The sequence below is a fragment of the Caretta caretta genome, chromosome 21 (assembly GCF_965140235.1).
Source record: "Caretta caretta isolate rCarCar2 chromosome 21, rCarCar1.hap1, whole genome shotgun sequence".
Lineage (NCBI taxonomy): Eukaryota > Metazoa > Chordata > Testudines > Cheloniidae > Caretta > Caretta caretta.
Window position 1 is genome coordinate 5,669,692 of NC_134226.1, and position 18,250 is coordinate 5,687,941.

Consider the following 18,250-nt stretch of genomic DNA (forward strand, 5'->3'; position numbering starts at 1 on the left):
AGGCAGCATTGGCCCTGGGGAGAAATAGAGAGAGATGAAATGCAATAAAGCATATTTGGTGTCCCATGAACTGCGAACAAGGGGTTAAGCGAGGATGATTCCTACTCCTACTCACAACCAATTCAGCATATGGCCTGAAAAGAGAACACATTTCCCTAGCCCCATTGCACAAGGTTCATTGATTTATTACAGTGTAGCAAGAGCTAAGTTCACATGACTGAGCAGGAGCAACATGCATAGCGAGCAGGCACTTATTGCTGACAGCAGCATAGGAGCTGTTTGGCTTGGTGGACATGCGTCCGACCCTGTAGACTATGTGGCGTAGAACCTGGTAACTAGTGCATCAGGCTGGCCCAGCCCTTGCATTCTCCTTTTGACCAAGGACCCTGTTCTGCTGCTTTTGTGTGGGGTCAGACTCCCTGTAGTATGTCCCTTTCCACGTCTTGTTGCCATTAAAGGGAGGGAGTTGGATTGGGCCCTAGCCCAGCAGAGGGCAGGACTGAGCCGACACCTTCATAAGAGAAGAGAACAAGTCACAAAAATCTCATCTGGGTTTTCAAAGTTCAGTGGTGTTCAGACCCAGAGTTTTGGCTGTGTCACTTCTTTATGTGTAATACCCCTTCATTATCACCACCACCCGTTGTGCTCTCTTTTTGAACCTGCCTAAGCATCTCAGAAAAGGAAGAGGTTAATTTTGCTGTTGTATTCTACCTGCATTTAGCTAAGTGAAGCTAACTGATAAATATTTTTAATCTGCCTGCATTCAAACAACTTGCACCCTCCCTAACATTGGTTGTTGCAGGAAATTCCATGGGCAAAGAGCAGCAAAGTCTCATGGTTAGAGCATAGACTTGGGAGTCAGAATTCCTGGGTTCTATTCTCCTTTCTGCAACAGGCTCGCGGCAAGTCACTTTACTTCTCTGTGCCTCAGTTTCCCCCTTTGTAAAGGCACACGATAATACTTAACCACTTCACTACTGTGTTCCAGTCCTGTACTGGAACATGTGGTGGAGTTCCTTTATGGCACTGATATTCGGTTGATGTTTCAAAGAGATATGCCTAGAACACAAGCAAATACCTGCCACGAACAATAAGATCCACGAACCTTTAGAACGTTTCATGACAACTGCTTTACAGAAGTGGCTAAACAGTTTTGCAGTTGCCCAAACCCCTGGTTGGTTTCAGCCATGGATTTATGAACCTTTTCGTTTCCCTTTTCTTGCCTCCAGAAATGCTCTGAGGTGACCCAACTAACCTCACAACTACAAATGTTCACCTTCATTGTGCGCCTGTAGGAAGCGGTGTTTTTAACCGCACTGATTGAGCAACTCCCGAGCCAAGAATTGTAACAAAGCCTGTTCAGAACGAAACACCAACCAGTGAATTTTTAACTCGAGTGGGGAAGTAATTCCAGACACTGTCTGCCCCAAAGTGGGGAGTTGGACTCATGAACAGTGTCTTGTTTCAAAGCTAAAATTGGCAGCAAAGCTGTCCAAAAAGTTCCAACAAGAAGTGAAGGGGAGGAAGAGAGTTATTTTTTGCAGATCATAAATGAAAGACAATCTCCTATTGGTAGGGAACTTTTGGGGAATCCCGATGCACCACCTGCTGTTTTGCTGGAGTTTGCTGAGCTGATAAAAATCTTTAATTTCTTCTCTACTGCTTTGGCTGCTTGCAGACTCAGAAAGCCCAGTTAGAGCCCTTATTTAGGCAGATTTGTGCTTCCCTGAGAAACTGATCATCACTCATGCCAGGATCATACAAGTTCAACCTGTTTGCCTCTCGCTGTGCTCTCTTCCTGTCCTAAAACAGCCTCCCATCCCGAGGTGGTCTAGTGGTTACACCACTGGACTGAGACTCATGAGATCTGAGTGCTACTGCTAGCCCTGGCTCTACCACTGATCTGCTGGGTGATGCCCCCTTAGGCCTCAGTATCCCCATCTGGAAAATGGGGATAATGATACCCACCTCCTTTGTCACTCTCTGGATGAAAAGCATTGTATAAGAGCTAGGTATTATTATTGCTCAATATTCACCAGGCCCCATCTCTCACCTTCAGAACAATACTGAAAACTCCCTGATTCTATACTGCTATGCTGCATTTGTTCAGTGTGGGTTGTACTGTGAAAGGCAGTACCAGCTCTTACCCTCACTTTGTAAATCCTCCACCATGGGTTTAGTTCCTGGTTGGTGTAGTTCGCATATTGTCTACGTACATCACTGTACAAATAATAAAAGTTGTTTATTTTCTGAACTGAGCATGCAAGGAGACTTAGAATCTGATCTAGTGATTACAGCACTGGACTCTATCAGGATCCCAGCTACGGGGCACAGGCCAGGGCCTGGGTTGGAGAGGACTTGAGAATGGGGTCCAAATTCAGTCTAGAGCAGTGGTTCCCAAACTAGGGGCGCCGCTTGTTCAGGGCAAGCCCCTGGGTGGCCAGCACATTCCTCGGCCCGTGCCACTTCCCACAGCTACCATCGGCCTGGAGCAGCGAACCACAGCCAGTGGGAGACGCGATCAGCCGAACCTGTGGACGTGGCAGGTAAACAAACAGGCCTGGCCTGCCAGGGGCTTTCCCTGAACAAGCGGAGGCCTAGTTTGAGAACCACTGGTCTAGAGGGTCAAGGCCAGATGCAGCGATACATATCAATTTCATGCCATTAGATCAGGTCCGAGTTGAGGTTGATGAGCTGGATCGGAGCCATGTGAGCCTGCCAAAGCTGGGTTATGGAACAGAGAGAGTGTGGGCGGTCAGGTGCAGAGCAAGGGACCAGGGATTGAGGCTAGGTATCAGGAACCAGGAGCAAGGCAAGGGATCAGGAGCATTCAGTAAGGTCTGTTGCAGCTGCAAGCCAGGGAGCCTGCTAGCTACACAGACAGGCTCCAGGTGTTTTCCCTAACCCTAAAATAGTGTGCCTGGGCCAATCAGAGAACACGGTAGGCTCCACCAGTCATGACTACTATAGGTGGGATATCTGGTGGTGCTTGAAACTGCAGGGCTCGTCGGCCGCTTTTCCCTATTTCACTGCAGGTGGCAGTGTGGACACAGAGCTGTCCAGGAACTAGCAGACCCATGGAGCCTCAGAGACTGGTAGGCAGGACACTTGGGTTCTAGTCCCAGCTCTGCAACTGACTCACTCTGTGACTTTGGGCAAGTTGCTTCTCTGTGCAAAAGGCTCTGAGATCCTTGCCTGCAAGTGCAAAAGCATTGTTATCCTCAACAAATGTCCTCCCATTGGGTCTGTGAAATTTCACGCTGGCTCGGATTTTCAAAGCATTGTCTGGGAGTTAGATGTCTGGCTCCTGTTGAAATTTCAATGCAGTTTGGGTGCCGCACTTCCAGAAGGTCCCTGGAAAACCCCAGTATCACTTTTCTCTTTTTTTCTTACGGCTGATGACAGGTAAAAGGAAAAAGTCAGTACTTCAGATTTCCACCTGAATCTGAAAGGGCATCTTGAGTTCAACAGCCAGAGTCAAATTCAGATGTCTGCCTTGTGAACATTTTTTGGAGATTAAACATGGCTGTCTTCATTGTTTTATTAACTTTGCTACAAGGTGAGTAGCTGGGAGCTACATTGCTGATGCGAATCACCATAATAAAAGTGAGAGAATGCCACACTTGTAGGGGACAAAGATAAATCTGGCTTTAAAATGAGGGAACACCCCTCCTTACGCAGGGCAGCTGGAGTGATATGTCCCCATTGCACAATGGATAAAAGACACACCTACCTGTCCAACGGGGGTGTTGTACGCAGTGTTGCTGTAGCTGTGTCAGTCCCAGGATATTAGAAAGATAAGGTGGGTGATGTAATACATTTTATTGACCCAACTTCTGTTGATGAGAGACACAAGCTTTTGAGCTACACAGAGCTCTGGAGAAGAAGTTGGTCCAATAAAAGATATTACCTCACCCACTTTGTCCCTCTAACAGGGGTGTTGGGAAAATTAGTTAATTGTAAAGTGCTCTCAGGATTAAATGCCTGATTCTCCACTGCCCTGCACCTTGTGCAGCCATTAATATCAGTGCAAAGTGAGTGCAGAGAGGTATGAAAAGCTTTCAGATCAGAAGGAGAGTGTTTCACACCCACGTTACACCGGTGTAAATGACTACACAAGGTGTGGGGAAACGGAAGAGCAAGCCCTGTATCTCCATTTGAGGCCTGACCAAAAGCCCAAAAGCCAATGGAAAGATACATTTGCAAAGTAGGTGTAAAATGTTACTACTGCCACGAATGGATATTCAGATTTGGAAGCATTTTATACAGATGTCAACGACAGCACAGGCTGCAAGGCAGCGGGACACCAGGCCGTGTACGTACTAACTATGTTTGATTATTTTGGGATTTGCTTGTCACTAAATACAGCCCACAATCTGTATGGCCAAAATACTGCATGCATCACTCAGCTTTTAACTCAGGCAAAATTCCTGTTGGCATTAATAGGAGTTTTACCTGGCTAGAGACTGTGCAATATTTGAGTTGGAGCTCAAGAGTTTTTTGCTATGTGCTGATACACAATGCAAACAAGGGGTTTTATCCAATCTTTTATCCTCTAAAGCATAGGATAACAAACGGGAGATCTGAGAGACCTGTATCTGATCTACAGTAACATACATTATCCAGAATAACTATTACACTTTCTGGGCCAGATCTTCAGCTGGTGAAAATCAGTGACTCCACTGACTTCTGTGCTGTCTTACACCAGCTGAGGCTCTGGCCTTCTAGTTGGCTAATGCACGTTCTACATTTTTTTTTAAAAAAAAAAACAGTTTCAAGTGCCTTATATGGACCAAGGCTTTTGACAGGTGAGGTTGGAGGATCTGTCACTATCGAATGCTTCTATCCACCCACTAAAGCCAACAGACATGACAGAAAATATTGGTGTAAAATGTCAGGAGCCAGAAGAGTTTGCAACACCATCATTTCTACCAGCTATTTCATCTCTAAAGACTACAAAGACAGAGCCTCCATCACCGACTTCCCTACGAACGGCACGTTCGCCGTACAAATGACACAGCTGCAGCGGGATGATGCTGGGGTTTACAGATGTGGCATCGGCAGCAACAACAAAGCCTTATTCGTCAGCATGAATCTAACAGTTTTGGAAGGTACAGTAGCCGGGGATCTTCACAACAGGCTGATTGCAAAAGGTACAGACCCAAATCTCTCTTCTGAGTCGGCAACACCAGACTTGAAATATTCTGCTGCCACATTTACAGAGTCGTTTGGAACCACTGTCCTAAGTGTTGACTCATGAGCATTTCAACCTAAGACAGTGGTTGTTGCACCAACTTTGACTTCTTATTCATACCTCCCCATCCCCTTGCTAAGAGCCTGTTATTTACCTGTAGAAGTAGAACTTTTCTTTTTTTCTACAAAGCACTCAGATTTTACTGAAACAGCTGTTAAGAAATTTAAAATGAAGAAAAAGGGAAATTGTTCCACGTGAAATAGGAGTTGCATTAAGATGTTTTGGTATGTTCTCTTCAAACAGGTCCCAATGTACCTAAATCACCAGAGCTTGTGCTTGGGGAGCTCAGAGGATCAGTGTCAATACAATGCCAACCTGAAAACGTCAAAGGCGGAAGAAAGAAATTCTGGTGCAAACTGGGGAAAACTGGCTGTTCTGTCATAGCAGACTCTGATGGTTATGTGGCCAGGAATTATGAGGGAAGGATCTCTATTACCCCTGAAGAAAGCTCTGGTACTTTCAAAATCTTGATAAACAGACTAAAAAAAGAGGACTCTGGACTGTATAAGTGTGGGACAGCCATGCTTGATGATTCTGGAAATGCAAGAACCATAGATCTACAAGTGACTGAAGGTAAGTCTAGAAAGAAAGAAAGACCAATTAATTTTCAGAAGGTGCTGTAGATAGAGATTTGCTAACAGCGCTGTATTTGCATTCGTGGTCCCAAAAACCAACCTGTGTTTGCTGGGAATTCAGAGCGGTATCAGTTAACGAGTCTATAAGGCTAACTCAGTATATTCGCAACCTGTAGAGTCAACCGCTCCCAGGGAACCCAGGCTCTTGAATGGACCTGAAGGAGGCTTGGTGTCTGCCAAATGCCACTACGCTCCGCAACAGAATTATGAAATGAAATACTGGTGCCGCTGGAAGGAAGCTGGGTGCTCCCTTGTGGCGGATACCAGTGGATTTGTACAGGATGCATTTGAAGGAAGAATTCGGATCGTCAGTGATAATCAGGAAAATGGGACTTTCACCGTAGTGATGAGCCATCTGGAAGAAAAGGATGCAGGATGGTACTGGTGTGGGGCTAAAGATGGAGACACAGAGCAAACATCTTCCATGAAGTTACACGTTCAAAAGGGTATGTGGTTTGAGGGGCTTTGCCCATTGGGATTAATACCTCTTTCTTTTGCTCTCTTTTATTCTGGTCACTCATAGCCCATGTGTCCCTCCCAGTCACAGGTGATAAGAAAAGTCATCCTGCTGATTAATAAGCTTTGCTCTGCTGAATTCTTATCCTGTTGCTGATCAAAGAATAGCAGCCTAATGATAAACAATTAATGGACCGAAATGGAGATGTTTGGTAAAGTCAAGACTAAGGGGGAGATTTTCAAATGCACAGATTGGAGTTTGGTGCCCAATTCCCACTGGCTTTCAATAGAAGTTGGATATTTATCTATATTTTATGCCTTTGAAAAGCTCTCCCTAATGAGAAATCATATTAATTATTGTTGTTATTATTTACTTCTTATATTATTGTAGTGCCCAGTCAGGATGAGGGTTCCAGTGTGCTAAGTGCCAGTCAGACAGAGATAGACACAGCTCTTGCCTGGAACGTCACCTGACAAACTTATTTCTCAACCTCCGTTTTTTAATAATTCCCCTATTGGGTCAATGAGTTAGTTTTTTTTCACCTCCACACCCCCAATTTAAGGCACAAATAACACAAGTTGTGTCAGAAAAATACTTTTCAGTCTTTAGACCTTCAATGTAGAAAAAGATACAGATGTTTCCCAGCATTTGGATATTGGACCCTACAGTTAAAAAAAAACAACAACAACCAAAACCACCAATAACTGAGGTCACTACTTCAGGAATAGGGATGCTGTATCCATTTTACATTTCTCCGTAACAGATGGTGTCTTTATGCAGTCTCCAGAGTTTACAAGGTAGAAATAGTGACCTTTAGCAAAAGTGTCTGACTTGCCAAAACTGATCATGGATTTCATGAATACTTATATGTAATATTCTGTACGGCCAACGGCCACAGCGAAAAAGGCGTGGTCCCTTTTGTGCTGCCTGTTTGTCCATGACACAGATTGCAAGGTGAAATGAAAGGTGGGGGGAGGAGAAGGTTACCAAGAAGGCTGCGCTGTGCATTTCACAGGTAAAAATTGTCAGACGTGCAAAGGGTAAATATTCAAGCCCTGAAATTATTCATTTTCTTTGTTACAATCATTCTCTTCACTAGCGCCAGTACCATCTGCATCTGTGAGCCCAATATCAGCAACGTCTGCTCTCCACAGCATCCCCAGTCATGTAAATGTCATCAATCAGACATATCCCATGAGCAGAGTCACGGAGGGAATATTGGAGAAAACCATCCCTGAAGAGAGATTTGTAACCTTGAGCAATGCAGTCTATGACAGGTAAGTTACTGAACGTGTTTCTTACCCCAGTCACCATTGACAATGTCAACTTACACCAAGTATCAGGTTTCAGAGTAGCAGCCATGTTAATCTGTATCCGCAAAAAGAACAGGAATATTTGTGTCACTTTAGAGATTAACCAATTTATTTGAGCATAAGCTTTCGTGGGCTACAGCCCACTTCATCAGATGCACTTCATCCGATGAAGTGAGCTGTAGCTCACGAAAGCTTATGCTCAAATAAATTGGTTAGTCTCTAAGGTGCCACAAGTACTCCTGTTCTTTTTGCAAGTCTATTCAGATTCTTTGGATTGACTTCATTTAAAATACTTTTGTCCACATCTGCTCTCCACAGCATCCCCAGTCATGTAAATGTCATAAATCAGACATATCCCGTGAGCAGTGTCACGGAGGGAATACTGGAAAAAACAACCCCTGAAGACAGATTTGTAACCTTGAGCAATGCAGTCTATGAGAGGTAAGTTAATGAAAGTGTTTCTTACCCCAATCACAATTGATAATGTCAACTTACACCAAGTCTATTCAGATTCTTTGGATTCACTTCATTTAAAATACTTTTGTCTACATCTGCTCTCCACAGGATCCCCAGTCATGTAAATGTCATAAATCAGACATATCCCGTGAGCAGTGTCACGGAAGGAATATTGGAAAAAACAACCCCTGAAGGCAGATTTGTAACCTTTAGCAATGCAGTCTATGACAGGTAAGTTAATGAAAGTGTTTCTTACCCCAGTCACCATTGATAATGTCAACTTACACAAAGTCTATTCAGATTCTTTGGATTCACTTCATTTAAAATACTTTATATGCAGAAAATAGAAAAATATTTGATCCTGCAGCAATTCCACCTTGTGCTCTTATCCCATCGGATCTAAGCAAGGCTGGACTGGAAAAGAAATGACTAATAAGGGATATGATAAAAGTCTGTAAAATAACAAATGGTCAGAGGAGGGAGATGGGGAGCTTCTATTCTCCCTGTCTCAGAACACAAGAACCAGGGGACCTTCAATGAAACTAAAAGGTGGCAAATTCAAAATTGATTAAAGGAAATACATATTGTGTGAAAAAGTAATCAGACTGTGGCACATCTCACCACAGGATGTCGTTAAGGCCAAATAAGTTAACAAGATGCAAAAAAGGGGATTGGACATTTATACGGATAATATAATATAATTAATGCGAACCAATTTTAAAAGGGAGATAAAACCTCATACCTCAGGGCCTCAGCCAATCTCTGGAATGGATTAAGAGGAAACCTAATATGGGGGGCAGATTATCCCATGTCCTCCTACTGCAAGGTTCTTGCATCTTCCTCTGAAACATCTGCAGAGGACCAGAGACAGGACAGTGGATTGGATGGACCACAGGTCAGATCCAGCCTGGCCGTTCTTATGTTCCTATGGTTCCTACTGGGAGAGGAAATCTGCAGGGAACTTCAGCGATGCAGGTGATGCAGTAGGCGCCACGCCTCCCTTTGAGTCAGTCGCCCATCAATAACCCACGGGGGTGCTGCGGGAGGCCGGGCTGCGGCGGGCACTGGGCTTTGGAGGCGGCACCACCGCGGTCAGCAATGATTCCGTGCCACTTTTCTCCAATTGCTCAGCCCAGTGCCCAGGCTAAGTGTCTGCTTGCTTACGCCCTCCCGCTAATTCTGACTGGGTGCAAACATTTTTCTTCACTTCCTGTCCTAAACTGTTTATCTAATGTTGCTGTGAGCAGCTGTTACATTTCAGTGACGGGTGGACTGATTTCCCTCCTGTCGTTTGTTTGCCCGCTTGTAAGGAGCTTTGGGGATTCGCCAGGGAGAAAATATATGGCAGCGTTACAGACGCAGTACCCAAAAGGACTGAGGCAAGACCACATTGTATAATAAATCCCACAAAATGTAACACAGATGGAGCCTCTTACCCCAGCGCCTGCTTCCCCTACAGGGGAATACACGCAGCATCCTCCTCCAAAAGAACACTTTCCATTCCCATACCCCCTGTGTGATTGAGGGCAGTCCATTAAAATATGTAGGCAAGGTATTATTCTGATGTATTCAAGTCCCAGATTTCTATTTAGTGGCAAACATAATTTACTCTGTGGATATGGAGCGCTTGAGATTTCCAGTCTGACTGTACCTCTATAGAGTTTGCACGGAGACAGTTTTCAGAAGCACTCTGATACCATGGTGAGGGGAACTGTGTAAGAACCTATACAAGGGAACTTGTGAAACAGGAGCAGTTAGGTTTCATTCTGAAGTGGGTAATTCAGCCAGCACTATAAATTCCACTGAGTGGGGCACAGTCATAAGTAGCCGAATCAAACTCCAGATCTAATGGCTTATTCACCACTTCACCTTGTTGACTGCTCTCCTTTGAGTCAGGTTGAGTGTTTGCCACTTTTTTTGTTTCACGTTTCAGCCTGCAGCAAGCAGCTGGGCTACATGCAAACCCAGCCAGTGTTAAGGCACCTTAATGTGCACACTCCCTGTCACTAAATCCCATTTAATCCTGATGCTTTATCGTTCCAGCTCATCAACAAGTGAACTGCAACTGCTTCCAGTTGTGGTACCAGCCCTCATTGTGCTCCTGCTTCTTTTTGCTATTATTCTTATATTTATTAAATTCAAGCTTCAAAAGAAGAAGGGTAAGTCAGAGCAGCACCCCTCCGCTGATGTTTTGTGTGTTGTGTTTAGCCATGTGCCTTGGCTTTCTGTGCACAACACCTCTGAATCTCTCAAAACTGCCCTCTGCAGAAACAGGCATTTTGTATTGAGCTCAATGCAGCCTGTCACAGCAGACACACACAGTGAACTCGCCCCAGGAGACTTCACTTTTGTTCTTTCTTGCTTTTAATCTAAAGTAAAGATCATTCAAACTGAAAGTAAGGCCTGCTCTTCGTGCAGGGAACAAACATAACAGGTTTATTGTTCCATTGTCATTTGGAAAATTTGGAGTATAAAGGGCTTGATCCTTCGCTTATAGGAGTCAATGACAAAAGCTCCCATTGTCTTTAATGGTGCAGGATAAGGGACACACTGCTTGCTCTTTGATACAAACCCATAACACAGCAGCTCTTTTCCACATGGTAGAAAGATTTACTAGAATAATCATTTACCTGCAGCTGTTCTGTGTTGGTGTCCTTCACCATGACATGAAAATTCTGCTAAATCTCACTGAAGAATATATTGTCTTAGAGATGAATTTAGAAATTGAAAGCAAACTTTAATGAACGCAGTGTCTGGCAGCTATATCTTATTCAGTCACTGGGATCACAACAAGAAGAAACTATAGGTCTGAACATATGCCTGTTGAAGTCAACGGGCATCTTTGTATCTCTTTTTAGAAATGAAGAGAAGTTCTGTGAGAAACCTTGAAGCAACAGAAACCTTGAGTGATATAAAGTATTTAGAAGAGCAAATGATGGAGGAAAATATGGATCCAGCAAAGCAATGTGAACCTAAACTGGGCCATGACAAAGGTAGACATATTCTGGACTCTGTGCTACAAATATCATCTCACTGGTTAGAGGACAGTTAAAAACAAAGTGAAAGTCTGTGCAAAAAGCACTGTCAGTGAGAGCCAGGGAGAATTGGTTAAAAAAAAAATGCAGAAACCTTTTCACATACATACACTCATGTGCACACGTACGTAAACACAAGATCACAAACCCACCCACAAAACTTTTCAGGAAATTTTGTATTGAAATTTCAGGTTTTTTAAAAATGTTGACCACTCCGTAAGTGAATTGAAGAAAAACCTAAACAAACTTTTTCTTGCAAAAGTTTTCACTGAAATATCAAAAACGTAAAATTTTGTGACCATCTTGAGTATCTTGGAATTTATTCTACTTTTTGCCTGATCTCACTTCTGATTATTGATATATTTTAATTTATCCCCATGTTTACTGGTTAGGTGGAGATTTTTTTTAAGGACTCTATGGGCACTCAAATCCCATTAATTTCAGTGGGAGCTAACTGAACTCACTTGAACTCTTTTCCCCAACCTTAGTATCGGTCTAGCTATTTTAGGATTTTCTATAGCACGGTGTATGCGGTGTCCTATACTAAATTGTGGGCTTTTCCCCCAGTTTATAGACAAGAAATATATCTACGGGTAAAATTCTCCTAGAAGAATAGGAGTAATGTGAGTTCCATGCTGAGGGTTTGCCGGATTAGACCTTAACTGAATATCCTATATTTGTACCCAGACAGAATAGTCAGTAGATGTCTGCATACAGCTGATAGAGTGCTGGTGAAGGAATGTAATTTTGTATCCTGAATAGAACAAAAAAGACTCCCTCATTTGCCCAATTATGTGGCTTTAAGCCATTGACTTTTGCAGGCTTTGGATCAGGCTGCTTGTTAAGATTATAAATGTTTTGTTGGATTGCTTACTCAAAGCCAGCGAGTTCTCTCTTTTCCTGTTTGCAGTCATTTGAAAATATCTGATTGCTTATAACCTATCACAGGGCTATACAGAAACCTTTTTTGTTCATTATGTTGCAATCATTCCAACTCTTCTGTTCCGTGTGCGCAGAACATTCTTCACGACTGCTGAAAGATCCAGATGAAATCTCTAAGTTTGTCTAACAAGGTAACGAACAGTGGGGTTTTCTCAGAATATTAGTGGTCTTAGGTCAGGAATTCCTGTAAGAAGCATCTGGGACATCTGAAAAATCTTCAGGGATCCCCCTTTTGTTGCATTTGATATCAGTAAAATTTACTCTTCTCCATTGAGGAATGGTCAAAACAGAAAGAAAGTTATAGGGATTTGATGACATTTTGTGAAAATATATAGGGCCCGATTCCATGCTAGTGTAAATGAGTGAAACACCAAAAGAGTTGTACCATTTATACCAGCAGAGAATTTGGCCCAGAGAGTGCAAAATTTCGTTAGACTAACCCAATCATAGACTTCAGGTAAACCATTGAGGCCTGCTCATGGCTAATGAAGCCAAGAGCAAAACTTCCAGTGACTTCCCTAGAAGTAGGTAGCCGATCTATTGATGTATGCAGAGATTTCCAAAGCTGTTTAGGGAATCTGGATACATAATTCCTATTACTTTCAGTAGGAATTAGCCATCCAAATCCTTTGAAAATGGCTTTGGAAAATGTCAGTCATAATGTCGGAGATCTAGAAAATACTGCAGATGGTAACATAAACCTGAACAAAAATTTACAGATTGCAATAGTTTGTGGGGGCCTTATTTTTGAATGATGTAGTATTTTTTACAAGGGATTTTTATTCAACCTAATGTTTGAGGTTTCTAATATATGAGAGAGAGAATTTATTTGCTTAAAATCTAGGGCTTGGGGGTGGGGGAAGCAATCAGTTGCAAAAGCAATGACTACATTTTACAGTTTGAGAGTCCAAAAAAGTAAGAAGAGAGGCCAAGAGTTTCAAAAGTTCTCATTGATTTTGGGTGCCCACCTTGAAACAACTTAAAAGGGCCTGATTTTTAGAGGGTGGGTGCTTAGCACTTTCTGAAAAATCAGGCCCCGTTAATCGTGATTAATACCCAGCTCTTATACAAGTGCTTTTTAAATGTATCTCAGGTTGGGCACCCACAGATAGACGCACCCAAAATCTTTTTTGAAAATATTAGCTGGAGACAATAGCAGCTAATATTTTTTCCTCTGTTTTTGCAGGGATCCAATGGGAAATGTTGTTCTCCCAATTACAGCTGCCAACAACACACAGTGAAGTACCAGTTGCTGAAGTCTCAAGGGAAATAGGGCAGGATTCCCTGCCTTGCAAATCCGGGTGTTCACAAACTCAGTAGCTGACTTACAAGATAGACATCTCTATAAATTGCAGATCGCACAGCTGAACTCTTAGCTTGTTCCCATCCTCAACAGGGTGCATTTAATTTAACTGCACGTTATATGAAGTGCAGAAGAACTACAGACTGCACATTTAGTTGAACTGTTTGCTAAACAGAGAATAAATTGTCTATTTTACAGCCACAATATTTATGTAACTGTTATTGAGCAAAATGTCTCTTATATGTATACTACAGGCAAAACATTAATGACTGAAAGCTCTATGTAGGGACTGCAAGGGGAACATGGAAGCATCCATGTGGCACATTAGTCATAATTAATGTGTACAGGTAGCAAGCCTGAATGAATGACAGACTGAAACGCTGTTTATTTATCTTGGAGATGGGCAAAAATCGAGGAGTGCTTTTGGCTTCTGAAAATCCTCACCTGTCAGGTTTTGTTTTGCAAAACTAAAACCAGAGGCGGTTCAGATCTGAGACTCGTTATATCTAAGCTGCTCAAGTGCAGGGGATCTGGATAACTGGCCCTGATTTTAATCCATCTCTGCCTCAGAGCTACCCATTATCAAACCATTTTAGCTTGATTTTAGCTCAGACCCAAATAATGTCCTTGGTTCTAATGTTATACACCATACTTGGGACTGAGAAGTAACAGCTAAGGTTTGTTGTCTGAGAAACCAGAATGTATTGGAAGCCTGTAGCTTGGCAAGAAGACACTTCCTTGTCAGTTAAAGCCATGTAAATATGCTCATGTAATTCCAGCTCATTTAGTCACCGGGCCAGTTTCTAGGTTGGTTTTCCAGCAACAATCCTTTCATATCCCCCGCTGTGTACATTGCATTCATTATGCACACTCTTCAAATGCCAAACTGGTACCAGTTACAAACTATTCAGTCACAGATGCTCTTAAAAACTCTATTCCTCAGTGCAAACAACAAGAAGGAAAGACAGCACAGGGCAGCGGCATGTAGAAATTCAAAAAAAGAGATTGATTGGACATGGCTAATGGAAGGTGCTAATGAGGGCAGATGTAAACAAGTAAATTGTGGCCAAGTAGCTGCAACATTAATAATTTTTGCCCGAGGACAGAACAGAATAAACCTAAAGGCAACCTCTGTCCTGGCAACAGTGACTTGGGGATGGGATGGCAGCTGTGAATGGTCACCAATTTGGTCCTGTTTTGATACTCAAATCCTGAACATTTTACCTTTCTATGCCTGGGGCTGGATAGCAGCTAATCCTGTGTAAGCTATTGCATAGGCCATATTGAACCACTTAACAAGAGCTTGACTGTTCCTTGCAGATGCAGGCCTATTGCGTGGAAGGTGGGTGGATGCCCCATCCACAGTAAAAGACACTTCATTCTTTCCCTTCCTCTGTGGGGTTGGGAGACCTAACACCCCCTGCAAAACTCTTGACTCCGACAGTGGACCCTAATGTCTGCTGCCAGGACAAAAATGCCTGAAGCTAAGATCCTACAACAACAAATTATAAGTGGAGAACAAAAGCAATCTGCTCCCCAACTGTCACCAAAGTGGTCTGCAGCATTTACAGCTGCCATCCCTGGTTAGGTCTTCAATCAGAGCCCAGGGAGCAAAGTATTCCAGTGTCTTTTGCCCTCCGTTAATACCTCCGCATCATTTCACAGCCACACGGAATTAATATAGTCATTGATTTTTGGGGGGCCAGAAAGGACCATGGTGACTGCCCCACCTGACCTCCTGCATAACAAAGGCCAGAGAATCCCATTCAGTGATTCCTGCCTCAAGCCTGTAACAGCCAGGCTGAGCTATATTGTTATCTTAAAGAGCCCCAAATTTTCAAATAGCATTGAAAGGAATTTCTCCCCCTCTTGTCATCAAGATGCAACCACAGCAAATTCTTACGTAAAAGACAAAACCACCTAAAAATCAGGTATTTTAGTGGAAACATGGATAGGCCTTAACTGTCACAAAGAACATGACAAATGGATTACGATGTTTTGAAAGATTAGAAATTCTTCCCTACACGTGGTGCCCTCCGGCTCATAGCTGAGACACATTGGTAGGGCAGCATGGATATAATCTACATTACTAAGGTGAGTCTGTTTTGGGCTACCTATAAATTATAGAATCGTAGGACTGGAAGGGACCTCGAGAGGTCACCTAGTCCAGTCTTCTGAATGGGCAAATGCTCTTAAGCTTGGCACTTTGCAGGAGGTTTTGTCCACAGTTTGTGCCTCTTGTGGATAGCTCCTTGGAAACCTGAAATTTCCTTACGCTTTATGGATAAAAATAAGAAGCCAGTTGTTTATGTCTCTTGTACATTAACCTTTACACCATAGGAAAGCTTGGCCTGCAAAACTGAAACTAAAGTGGCACTGTAGACCTCAGCCTGTAAAAATCTGGCAGTCTAGTTCATGGCCACAGAGAAAATAATGAGCCTAGATTTTTGTAAGACTGAAACCAAACAAGATGGCCTAGATATTGTTTAAAAATTAAACAGCACTCCCATTGTGTGCTGACAATTCCTCTGCTACATCTGGGCAACTTTCTGCTTATAGCTTTCTAGAAATAAACAGTGATAGTTTAGGGTCGCATTTCACCTTAAATGAAATCATGGTTGAAAAAACAAGTAGTCCATGCCTAGAGCAAATTAATGATTGATCCCTCACAAAGGGATATTTTATCATTTTAGTTTGCCATGTGATTGGGTTTCCAATAGCACCTTACTTAACAACAGATCTTTGCTTAATCCCTCCCTCTCCTGGAGGAGCAGTAGCGACTCCATAGTTAAGATGGCAGGAGAATTTTTGTTTATTTCTTTTCATTTGTTAAGAGCTCACAAGGTGCTCAGCACTGTGTACAATGCAAGCAAGGACAGTCTCTGCCTCCCTACATGGTACGGCCCCATCAGGGCAATATGGGTGGGTAGCCTTGCACCCCTGCAGAGCCTTGCTGATTTGGAAGGGCCATCTACACAGGTCTCCTTGGAAAAGACTGAAAGACATTGTTTTCTGAAGAGTTGAAAAACTTGATCCGGAGCAAATTTAGATCTAATTTTCTCAGCACTGAGCAGTGGGGCAATAATGTACTGGAAATGACCAAATGTGACTAAGCAGTATGAGCTCCATCAAGTGCACTTCATACAAACTGCAAGTAACTTGATTCATGAAAAAAATTACCTGCTGGCACAGGTTAATTTCCCCTCTCTCCTCTGTTTCCATCTCATCTTGTGGTTCTTTGAGGCTGCTCTGCCAGCAGCTCCACTCATTGCTGAATGACAGCACCAGGCCACCAGAGTCATGAAGATCTCAGCTCTATGCTCTTCCACACAGCACACGAGGGCTGAGGTGTGAGGGTGCAAGATATTTTGATGCAAAGCGGGAAATGTATGTGATTGAACAGCTAGCAACGCATCGCTTCAGGACTATCCCCAGATGGGCCTGTATTGTGAAGATGTGTGACACTGCAAATATCAAGGTCCATCAGGAGGAGGGGACTGGCTGCTTCGCTAGAATTGGCATAAAAGAGCACCGCATCGTTGATCTGATCCAGCTCCCATAGAGGTCTCTGGGACTCTCTGCACCTAGGATTTTGATTGAGCCTTTTAAGACCTGATCTTTAGAACAGGGAATCTCAGACTTTTTCGTAGCGTGGCCTGCTATGGAGAGACTGATCCATGGAAACATCCTATCCCATTCATGATGAGGAATCCTCTTGCCTTCCCATGGCTAATCAATTAACAGGCCCCTGGGAACTTCAGTAGTTGCTTACATGCAACTGTAACATTAGGAAAGTACTTAAGTACTTTTTAAAAAGGCTCCAAAGGCAACTGTAGACTGGTAAGCCTAATTTCTGTACCAGGCAAATTGGTTGAAACTATAGTAAAGGACAGAATTTTCAGACACAGAACACAATTTGTTGGGAAAGAGTCAACATGGCTTTTGTAAAGGGAAATCACGTCTCACCAATCTGTTAGAACTCCGAGGGGAACAATAAATATGTGGACAAGGGTGATCCATTTGAAATAGTGTACTTGGACTTTCAGAAAGCCTTTGACAAGGTCCCTCACCAAAGTCTCTTAAGAAAAGTAAGCACTCATGGGGTAAGAGGGAAGGTCCTTTCATGGATCAGTAAAGGGTTAAAAGACAGAACACAGGGTAGTAATAAATGGCCAGTTTTCAGAATGGAGAGAAGTAAATAGCAGTGTCCCCCAGTGACCTCTGAGTGTAAGGGCACTGGTTAGATCTTGGAAAGTTCAGATGCTCAGGTTTTGAATATGGAAGGGGGATGGAAATATAGGTTCATCAATGGCTATTAGCCAAGATGGTCAGGGATGCAACCCCATGCTGGGAGTATCCCTAGCTTCTGATTGTCAGAAACTGGGAATTGGGTGATAGGGAATGGATCACTTGATGATTACATGTTCTGTTCATTCCCTCTGAAGGCATTGGCCACTGTCAGAACACAAGATACTGGGTTAGATGGACCATTAGTCTGATCAGCTATGGCCATTCTTATGTTCTTAATGTGTTTTTAAGATTATTTTAATCCAGTTTAGTAGCTTGAAATGAGGAAGAGGAACCACACACACCATGTGGTCAGCCAACTCTCTGCAGACCACCAGCATGTGCTCCATGGGCCCCCATTTGGGAACTCCAGTGGCAGATGAAAGAAGGCAAGCCATTTTCCTGCAGCTGGTTCAGAAAAGCCTGCACGGTGGAAACCTATGGGGGAAAGAAGACGGCTGGACATTGTTGTGTGGGTGGCCCAGTTAAATCCACGCTTTGGGATCCTATCCAGCAAGCAGCCAGCAAGAGGGTGGGCCTAGGAATTTCCTTTAAGTCTGGCTCAAAA

The 18,250-nt window shown here is 43.2% G+C and overlaps 1 protein-coding gene across 1 annotated transcript in view; it reads left to right on the forward strand.

Moving 5' to 3' along the window:
- The first annotated feature begins 3,522 nt into the window (after window positions 1-3,522).
- PIGR (polymeric immunoglobulin receptor) overlaps window positions 3,523-18,250 on the forward strand; it is a 40,777-nt gene continuing 26,049 nt past the window's right edge. The window contains 9 exon segments of the mRNA XM_075122125.1: window positions 3,523-3,559; window positions 4,773-5,153; window positions 5,498-5,827; window positions 6,006-6,335; window positions 7,428-7,623; window positions 7,978-8,346; window positions 10,159-10,274; window positions 10,974-11,108; window positions 12,167-12,217. Coding sequence (XP_074978226.1) covers window positions 3,523-3,559; window positions 4,773-5,153; window positions 5,498-5,827; window positions 6,006-6,335; window positions 7,428-7,623; window positions 7,978-8,346; window positions 10,159-10,274; window positions 10,974-11,108; window positions 12,167-12,217 — 1,945 coding nt within the window.